At 44.3% G+C, this 10,701-nt stretch overlaps 1 protein-coding gene across 3 annotated transcripts in view; it reads right to left on the reverse strand.

Annotated features, from left to right (window-relative positions):
* The window catches only part of Crcp (CGRP receptor component), a 34,560-nt gene that overhangs the window by 21,412 nt on the left and 2,447 nt on the right, over window positions 1-10,701 (reverse strand). For 2 of the 3 annotated variants that reach the window (XM_005344553.3, XM_013350389.2), the window contains exons 2-3: window positions 2,455-2,491; window positions 2,207-2,305 (exon numbers count right to left, since the gene is read on the reverse strand). In XM_005344553.3, the coding sequence (XP_005344610.1) occupies window positions 2,207-2,305; window positions 2,455-2,491 (136 nt within the window). Of the gene's footprint in view, window positions 1-2,206; window positions 2,306-2,454; window positions 2,492-10,701 lie in introns of those variants that run through there. The other variant, XM_026785060.1, reaches the window with a different exon arrangement.

Consider the following 10,701-nt stretch of genomic DNA (forward strand, 5'->3'; position numbering starts at 1 on the left):
AGGGTTTCTCTGTGGTTTTGGAGCCTGTCCTGGAACTAGCTCTTGTAGACCAGGCTGGTCTCAAACTCACAGAGATCCGCCTGTCTCTGCCTCCCAAGTGCTGGGATTGAAGGCGTGCTCCACCACTGCCCGGCCTCTTGGCTAATTTTAATCTGAATCCTTTCCTTGTAGCAAACTGTCACTGTGACTATAATAGCTTCAGTCCTGAGACAGATAACAGGAGCTAAGCTCTGCTACCACTGTTACACATCATCAGTGTTATTCTGTTCTTTTTGTTAAGCATGGACTCTGCTGTCCCTTTCCTATATGAGCTAAGACCCTGCGGCACCAAACAATCTTACCCCTCACTGAGCTCTCCCTTCCTGAGTTAAAGGACTGTAAGTCAGTGGACTGTTAGTCAGACAGCCATTTGGATGGCTCCCTAGACACCTTGGGGAATGGCATAACAATCACTGTGTTGTTGTAGCTCCTGAACAGAAAGGACTGTTTTCGAACAGTCTCTACTGGATGTTTACTGTTGTTGTTATCACAAACCACAATGAACTCTAGATGATCCTGCAAACATTTCCATGTAAGCCAGAAGAAGAGCATTTCCTTGATGGCCTCGCAGGGGGTCTGTATGACTTGTGTGAGAGAGACGAGGCTATGACTGGAGCAAACATAAACTTTATCTGCATGTGAGGTCCTCTGTGGTCACTATCAACACCCCTTATCATGGTTGGTCTCCATGTCAACTTGCCACAAACGAGAACCACCTGAGTAGGAAGCCTCTCCTAAAGAAGTGTCCTGATTGCCTTGATTGATGTGAGGTCCCACTCGTGTTGTGAGCGACACTTTCTGCTAGTAGTCCAGAAGGAGGGTCACCTTGCCCCTGTTCACATGGCCTCCCTCTACTGAGTTAACCTGCCCTGTTGCTGATTCCCACACTGGTATCAGGACCAGTGTTTCTAAGCTTTCGTTGTGGACTAGAGACCAGCAGTTCCCCAGGAAACTACCAGTTGCTCCCACCCCAACTGAGAGCCAGCCGTTGTGGAAATATTCTGACTGCTGGGGCACTGAGTCTCAGGGATCAAGAAACTATAGGGTTCTTAGCTCTCAGGTCTACTGTTGTTACTATTTTAAACCTGACTCAATGTTTGTGTGTGTAACACACATAGTTTTACCCCATGAATTCCATCCCTCTAAGAGAACCCGGACTGACACACCCCTTCTGTGACTAAGCAGGGGTCAGTTCACTGGTGAGATGGCTATAGAAGACACCCTCACCCTCTGTGCTGCGGCCCTTCCCTGATGTCACCACAGGTCCAGTAAAATGCTTCTCTCAGCTGGTTTCTCTGTCAGCGGTTTTTCCTGTCCTGTGTCTAGCACAGCAAGCTGCTCGGGCAACACGAAGAAGCAACACAGACAGTGAGAGTGGAGCAGCAGAGAGGCAAAGCTGAGCGGCTGACCAGTCAACAACAAAGGTGGCGTGGGCAGGCTGCTCTGACAACTGAAGATGACACAGAGTTTCAAGGCTGGCAGCTGCCTCCCAAAGCAGGCAGGGAAGGACCAGGAGGGAGGTGATGGAGAGTGGGTGGAGGCCTGAGGCTCTAGAGAGTCAGAGAACAGGCAGGGATGTGGCAGCATTTGCCTGTGTAATCCCTGCACCTGGGAAGTAGAAGCAGGAGGATCGGGAGTTCAAAATCATCCTGGGCTACATAAGAAGCCTGAGATCCTATCTCAGAACAGACAGACGGAAGAGTTCCAGAGAGCCATCAAGTGTTTAAGACCAAAGTTGACAGGCACCCCAGGCCTGCAAAGTATAATACTGGTACTACCAAGGGCTGCTGGGAAGCTGCCATGTCAACTGCTGCCTGACTTCCTAGGCCTACCCAAGAACTGGAACACAAAGTCGCACTATCAAAAGCCTGCATGAGGTTATAACACTAGAGGGCACCATCCACAGCATCTCCTAGAGGCCAGCTGCTATCACCTCCAAGGAAACAGACCCAGCACTGGCAAGGTTAGAGCTTCCCACCTATCACAACTCTCATCCAGAGAGAGCAAAAAGCCAGATGACCGGGAGCATCTGAGGGTCGTTTGGTGGGGACCCCAAATACGCACGTTATTCAGGACATTTTACTCTGTCTCACTTACTGGCAGGTATCCCATTTCTCCCACGCTCACCACTGGAGAGGCCCTGAAGCCTCTGAGCAGCTGGGCTCACCTCGTAGGTGATGGCATTCAAGTTCTGCTGCCCGGCACTGTGTTTGTTCTTCCCACTTTCCTTCCGCTGTTCCTTGAGATCTGTTAGCAGCTGGTACACCTAGGGAGAGACACAAAAGACATTGTCAGTGAAGCTGAGAGATGTGTTTCTCCAAGGTTCTAAAAGACAGTCAAGTTACGTCACTTTCTTCCCACAAGCAAAGACAAAACCAAAAGAGGAAAATACAAACAGCCCATGAGAGCCCTTACCTCATAGTTACTGAGCAGTGCTGCGTTTGCGTCCTTCCTGCAAAAAAACAGTGAGCCATGTCAATCCACATCCATTACAAGGTCTCAAGTGTCTAGAAAATAATCCCTTTAGTCGAGATCCAGCTAGCTAGTTCAGGAACCAAGAACAATCTAACACTAGAAATGCCTTAAGTCCTGCCTGGGTTAGCGAGCCCTGTCTGGGTTAGCTAGTCCTGCATCAGCAAATTTCAGGTAGAAACAATTTTCCTTTCCTTTTAATATTTTTTACTTATGTGTGTGTGTATACCTATGAGAGCTAAGAATGTTCTACATGGGTATGTAGATTTGCATACCTGTGTGCACAGAAGGCACTGACCCCCTCAAAGCTGGAGTTACAGATGTTTGCAGGATACCTAGACTTGTCACGTGGGTGCTGAGATCTAAATTCTGGTTCTCATTATGTAGCAAGCATTCTTAACTACTGAGCTATCTCTCCCGCCCCAAGGCTTTCATATATATATATATATATTGAGCTCTACATTTTTCTCTGCTCCCCTCCCCCTTCAATCCTCCCCCAAGGTCCTCATGTTCCCAATTTACTCATGAGATCTTGTCTTTTTATACTTTCTACTCCCATGTAGATTATATCTATGTAAGTCTCTCTTAGTGTCCTCATTGTTGTCTAAGTTCTCTGGGATTGTGGTTTGTAGGCTGGTTTTCTTTGTTTTATGTTTAAAAACCACCTATGAGTGAATACATAAGGTGGCTCAGCGGTTAAGAGCACTGGCTGCTCTTCCAGAGGTCCTGAGTAAAATTCCCAGCAACCACATGGTGGCTCACAACCATCTGTACTGAGATCTGGCATCCTCCTCTGGCATGTGGGCATACATGGAGGCAGAATGTTATATATATAATAAATAAATCTTAAAAAAAATAAAGTAAAACTCACACATAGACATATGTACAAGCAAAACATGAATGCACATAAAATAAAAATAAATAAATTTATTAAAAAAAAACACCTATGACTGAGTACATGTGATAATTGTCTTTTTGTGTCTGGGTTACCTCACTCAAAATAATATTTTCTAGCTCCATCCATTTTCCTGCAAAATTCAAGCTGTTGTTATTTTTTTCTGCTGTGTAGTACTCCATTGTGTAAATGTACCACATTTTCCTTATCCATTCTTCGATTAAGGGACATTTAGGTTGTTTCCAGGTTCTGGCTATGAACAAAGCTGCGATGAACATGTTTGAGCACATGTCCTTGTGGCACAACTGAGCATCCTTTGGATATACACCCAAAAGTGGTATTACTGGGTCTTGAGGAAGGCTGTTTCCTAATTTTCTGAGAAATTGTCACACTGACATCCGAAGGGGCTATACCAGCTTGCACTCCCACCAGCAATGCAGAAGTGTTCCCTTTTCCCCACAACCTCTCAGGCTTTCCTTTTCATAGACACAGCATATCATGTGCCCCTTTCCCCACGGATGACTAAGATACACATTATCCCAAACCTGTGTGGACAGAAAGTTAGGTACAAGAACATGGAAGGTAACCCTCAAAGGAACTCCAGTATAGAAGGGTCTGTAGGCAGCAAGAGCATTAGAAATGACTGAAGAAACAAGGTGCTGATTCATCCTTGGTGAACATCCTTCTCTCATTACAACCAATGGTTACTGGCATCTTGGACAACCTGAGTCCTGCCATGTTGACAGAAATGGCCTATGTACTTTTAGCACAAACACTGTCACTAGAAACCCCAGCAAGGGTCAAGGATTCGATGAAAGTCACAGAGACGTCACATATTTAGTTGCTAAAAGCCTGGTTTTCCCCCTGCATAACTGGTAAGCAAGCTGTTACCGCTCCTGTATGAACACAGCTATGGCACAAAATGACAACTGATCCACTCCACACTATCATATCAAAATATATCAGTAACGACTCAGATCACAACTGGCCCATCCCACACCGTGACAGCAGAGGACATAATGCTTTAAGCAGCCCAGAGTCAGCATGCTATGACAATTAAAGACAACTGAAACCAGACATACTGAGGTTCTGATTTCCTCTCTGCCAAGTTAAGATGTAGATTTTATTGGACCAATTTCTTCCCAAGCTTACCCCAGCTAAAACAAGATATGGGAACAATCTAATGTAGCATGGACAATGGAGAGATGGCTCAGTGGTTAGGAGCTCTTCCTGCTCTTGTACAGTCCAGTTTCTAGCACTTACATCAGACAGCTCACAACTGCCTGTAACCTGTTCCAATACCCTCTTCCAGGTTCCAAGGGCACATGCACTCACACGGTACACAGACAAGCAAGCAGACATACATAAATATAAATATATTTATATATATGAAGTGTAACCTGATTCTAAACCCCATTATGTCTGTCATTGGCTGTGTGTATTTTCTAAAGTGATTTCATCTCTACAATTAAATCTTCACATTTACAACATGGAAATTATACTATACACCTCTGTAAGATTATATACAGGATTAAATGTTATACACCTTTGTAAGATTATATACAGGATTAAATGTAAAGATATAGGTAGAACATTGTAAGTGCTTAGAAAATGTGATTATCATTACTTTCGTCTGTGTGGCTAAATGTCTTACTTCATGAAGATTTTCCATTCTGGTGAAATGAGACAGCAGATTGGAAGATTAGAACCTCCACGAATGGAGGCCAGTATTTAAAAAAGATTTCAGACTGAAGAGATGGCTCAATGATTAGGAGCACTAGCTAGCTGCTCTTTCAGAAGACCTGGGCTTGATTCATGGCATCCACATGGTGTGGTTCACAATCATTTGTAACTCCAATCATGAGGGAATTAGCCCTCTTCTGACCTCCAAAGTCACCAGGCATGTACATGGTATACAGACATACATGTAGACAAAACACCTATGAGCATAAAATAAATTAAAAAAAAAAAAAGATTGTGTCAACTCTCACTAAAAGCCCTCCAGTTCAGGGGCCTATCAATATAATTCCAACTTAATTCTGACTAAAGCCCTCTAGTGCAGGGGCCTATCAATACGATTCCAACTTTCAGATGACAAAGCTCAGGCTCAGAGAGTAAAATAACTTGCCATACAGTAAGAAGTTCCATGAGCTGGAAAATAATGATGACTATGAAAAATGAGAGTAGACTAGGTGAAGGGAAACTAGAACAGAATCTAAAAATCCAGGTAGAGCAGTCTGGAGCGGACACACAGGCAACAAGAACCACTGTGCGGTCTGTCGCCCGGAGTGGACCTGCACGGTGAAAATGACAGAGCAGAATTTCAAAACCATGGCGTGAGATGGCTGCGTTCCCCAGTCAACAATTACAGCGGAGCTCTTCCACAGCTAACACGGGTCAACAAGGCAACAGCACAGTGATGTCAGCACAGAAATCAAATCGGTGAGCAGCGCCTGGTCAAATGCTCCTGGTAATTCAGCAAACGCTACAACTGCACAAATCTCCTGCTTCATCCCAAGGACACTGAACCCAAGGCAGGGTATTATATTTAGAAAGAATCTAACACAAGAGAAACAGTGCAGAGCTCAGCTGGCAGAATGCTTGCCTAGCAAGGACAAGGGCTTTGGTTCCATATCTAGACCAAATACACCAGGCATGGTGGCCTGTAATCAGAGGGAAAGTATCAGAAGTCTGATGTCATCCTCAGCTATACAGGGAGTTTGAGGCCAAACTGAGCTAAATGAGAGCCTGTCTTTTAAAAACTAAACAGACAAATCAAATCATGGCTACTTAATCAGGAAATGAGCCCACAGGGCTTCCTACTGGTTGAAATTGAGTTACAGTTCCCTTGCTCTCAGAGGAACACTGCGCCTGTGACATATCACTTCAAGGTGAATAGCAATGGGTCCATTCCCAGCGTCACTGGTATATGTTTTTTCCAAATCACAAACCATTCTGTGGTCACGCACTGAGAAATTCCAAGTCACTGCCCAACTACTTGAGTCAATATTGTACACACAAAATCAGGGGTAAGATGGTGAATACTTGTAAGCACAACACTGATGGATGGGGAAAGATGACATTGGCTACATGGGGAGACCCTGTCTCAAACACAAACACACACCAACACTCTCTAGGAAACAGATGTAAGAATCCAACGAACATCATCTGCCTTTTCTAGCATGAGAGAGAGGGAGAGAACTGGGAATTCTCTTTCACATACAATTTGAAAAACTGGAGAGCTGGGTCAAGCTGGGGTCAAGCTGGGGGTCCGACACAGATTAAGCAAGAACTCCACCACCAACCTACGCAGTCCCTCAGGGACATTAATGAGTCTGCTTGAGGATCAGGAGAACAAGGCAGACATTGCATCTTGCAGACTCTGGATGGCAGAAACCAATTAATTCCTGGAACTCAGCCGGGCGGTGGTGGCACACGCCTTTAATCCCAGCACTCGGGAGGCAGAGGCAGGCGGATCTCTGTGAGTTCGAGACCAGCCTGGTCTACAAGAGCTAGTTCCAGGACAGGCTCCAAAGCCACAGAGAAACCCTGTCTCGAAAAACCAAAAAAAAAAAAAAATTCCTGGAACTCACTTTGTAGACCAGGCTGGCCTTGAACTCACAGAGATCCACCAGTCTGCCTTCTGAGAGCTGGGATCAAAGGCCTGGGCTAGTTTCCATTTCTTTTTGTTTTGTTTTTTTTTTTTCGGGGAGGGGGGGAGTATCTCACTATGGCCTTTATACTCATGATTCCCCTGCCTCAGGCAGGCATCTGAGTGCTAAGAATGTAGTTGTGTACCACCAGATCTGGCTGATTTTAAGACCCAGCTACTCAGCTATTCAGATTAAATGCCAATATATTCTAGGCATAATTTCATCTAATAGAAAGCCAGTGAGAGACTAGGATACAGTTCAATGGTAGAGCATGTGTTTAGAATGCAATCCCCAGAACCAAATCTTTTGTCAATGGGTAAATTAACCATTTTTCCATGAAGGCCTACATGAGCTGTACATCTTGGAAATTTCTTTTTATAATACTTATTATTTATTTATGTGTATGTGTGTATGTGCATGTGTTCAGGTGCCTTCCAAGGCCAGAGAAGGGCATCAGATTCCCCTAAAGCTGAAGTTATAGGTAGCTGTAGGCCATCTGATGTGGGTGCTGGAAATAGAACCCAGGTCCTCTACAAGTGCAGTAAATGCTCTTAACCATGCAGCCATATCTCCAGGCCCAAGGGAAGTTCTTTTTTGTTTGTTTGTTTGGTTTTGGTTTTCAACAGTTTTCTCTATATAGCCCTGACTGGCCTGGAACTAGCTCTGTAGAGCAGGCTGGCCTCAAATTCAGAGAGATCCTCCTGCCTCTGCCTCCCGAGTGCTGGGATGAAAGGCATGTGACACCATCACCCAGCTTAAAAAGTACTTTTAAAAGCGTAAAATAATGACATGATGTCTGCAACTGTCAAATGGTTCAGAATAAAGTGTATGTAGGTGTGTGTATGGAGAGAATGCTTGGACAAACTATAAGGCAAATATCCATAGTGAAACTTTAACAAGCGGGCCGGCAAGATGGCTCAGTGAGTAAAGGCACTTGCTGCCAAGCCTGACAGCCTGAATTTGATCCCATATGGTGGAAAAAGAACTAACTCCACAAGTGGTCCTCTGACTTCCACATGTGTGCTGGAGTATGTGTATCCCAATACATAAATAAATAGAACTCAATTTTAAAAAAGTTTTTAACAAGTAAGGCCTCAGTGAGATGCCTTAGCAGGTAAAGGAGCCACCACCAAGCCTGAGGATCTGAGTTCAATCCCAGGGACCCACAGAGTGGAAAAAAAGAACTAACTTCCACAGGTTGTCCCGACCCCCACATGTACACCGAGACATACATATACTCATAGATAATTAAAATGTAATAAAAGTTATGTTAACAAAGGAGCTAGGTGTAGTGGCACCCAGTATAAACCAGCACCTGTCAGGTTAAGGAAGGAGGATTAGAAATTCAAAGGCAGCCCAGGTTATAAGGTGAGAACTTTGGTTGGTTGGTTTTTAAATAAAGTCTTTTAAATTTATTTATATTTCATTACATTCATGTTTTCCTTGCATGTATGTCTATGTGAAGGTGTTAGATCCAATGAAACTGGAGTTACAGGCAGTTGTGAGCCACCATGTGGGTGCTGGGAATTGAACCTGGGTCCTCTGCAAGAGCAGCCAGTGCTCCTAACTGCTGAGCCATCTCTCCAGGCCATTTGTTTGTTTTCAAACTGGATACTGGAAATCACAAGTGTAACCTCAGCATTTGGAAGGTGAAGGCTAGATCTGCTCAGCTCAGAGTTTGTGGTTTTACTTTATTTTTAAGATCGGCTCTCACTGTGTAACAGACTGACCTGGGACTTGCTATGAGCTGGGGCTGCCCTTAACCTTGTGATCCTCCTCTTGCTGCTAATCCTAAATGCTAGGATTAAAAACCTGGGCCTAAGTGAACTTTAAAGACTATGGAATCTATGCTACAGGTAGGCAGTTACTTAGTGTCCCTTAAGTAATTCACTACTGGACTAAAGCTGTCTTACTATTTGAAATTTAACCTGTAAAGTGTGCTTAATGTGCTGAGTCAACTTAATGAAAGCAAACAACCACTTTGGAAAACAGAATCCTGAATAAACAGAACAAAATGATCTATTGACACTTTCCTTAAAAGCACACATAAACACCCAAAAACAGAACAAACAAAAAAGTGAGCCATATCTATTAATTGCCACACACTTAACTTACGAACAAAATGACGAACAAAATTGCTAAACTCTTCTATGCTTAAAACGTCATCAATTCATGTTCTGAAAAACTAAACTTTGTTACAGGAAAACTGAAAGCTTCAAAGTCAATGAACACTTTAACTTGTACCTTGCACTTCCTAGCTAGCCAACAAGCACTCTTCCTAAGCCCATTGCTGGGTTGTTGTGTATCTTTTGCTTCTCTTTCTAAATCTCCATATTGCTAGCTGTAAAAGGACAGCACTCTTAACGCACACACACTACAGAAGACAAGGTCCATTTGTTCAACTCTGACTATACACTACATAGGCAAAGCCACAGCAGGCTGCAGAGGCTCAGCAGTTAAGAGCTTGTACTGCTCTAGCAGAGAACCTGAGTTTGCATCCCAGCACCACATCAGGAGGCTGATAGTGGACAGGAACTCCAGCTCTGGAGGATCAGATGCCCTCTTCTGGCCTCCAAGGGCACTGCATGCACATGCGTAAACCCACAAAGACATATACACACATTAACTGATTTTTTTCGAGACAGGGTTTCTCTGTGCAATTCTGGCTTTCCTGTAACTCACTATGTAGCCCAGGCTGGCCTTGGACTCAGAGATCCGCCTGTCTCTGTCTCCTGAGTACTATGAGTAAAAAGTCATTTACCACCACTGCCAGGCATAAAAAAAATGATTTTTAAAGCCTTAAAAAAAAGGGGGGGGGGGAGACCATGAGTTGGGAATGTAGCTCAGTTAGTAGAGTGCTCTTCTAGCACGTGTAAATCCTGAGCCCCATCCCCAGCACTGCATAAACCAGGGTCTGGTGTCACACACCACAAGTTCAGCTGCAGCTGTGGGAAGTAGTCAAGGTCACTCTTGACTTCTTAGTGAGTTCAAGGCTAAACCTTGAACACACAAGACCCTACCTTGGGGAGAGGGGAGGGAACCGGAAAACAGGAAAAAGGACTGTCTAATGACCACTGGGAAAGAGCTAAATTATGGTATAAACAATCAGACAGAAAATGAGTGGAAAAGAAAGGTCATAAACATTGAGAAACCACCATCATATAAATGAATAAAGTAACAGAATGTGTACAGAGAAAGTGCCTCAAGATGAAGCCCTAAGATGTTCAACATTTAGATACCAGTAAGGGAAGAGGAGTAAGAAAAGGACTCCCAAGCAGTAGGAGGAAGGGGGAAATCCAGGGGCATGTCAGGGAGCTGAGAATTTCCAGGGTTTCTGGCAATAGCTACCGAGAGGTGGAGAAAGCTGAACCAGGCAACCTGAGCTACACAGTGAGAGACCCTCATCTCAGATACTGAAGGGCTAGTCTGATGTAGTAGCTTGAGAGGTGGAGACAGGCTATCAAAACTCCAAGATCATCCTCTGCTAAATAGCATTGCGTTCAAAGCCAGCCTGGGCTACTTATGACTCTGTATCAAAAAAGCCTGACAAGGGCTGGAGAGATGGCTCAGTGGTTAAGAGCATTGCCTGCTCTTCCAAAGGTCCTGAGTTCAATTCCCAGCAACCACATGGTGGCTCACAAC

The sequence above is a fragment of the Microtus ochrogaster genome, chromosome 2 (assembly GCF_000317375.1).
Source record: "Microtus ochrogaster isolate Prairie Vole_2 chromosome 2, MicOch1.0, whole genome shotgun sequence".
Lineage (NCBI taxonomy): Eukaryota > Metazoa > Chordata > Mammalia > Rodentia > Cricetidae > Microtus > Microtus ochrogaster.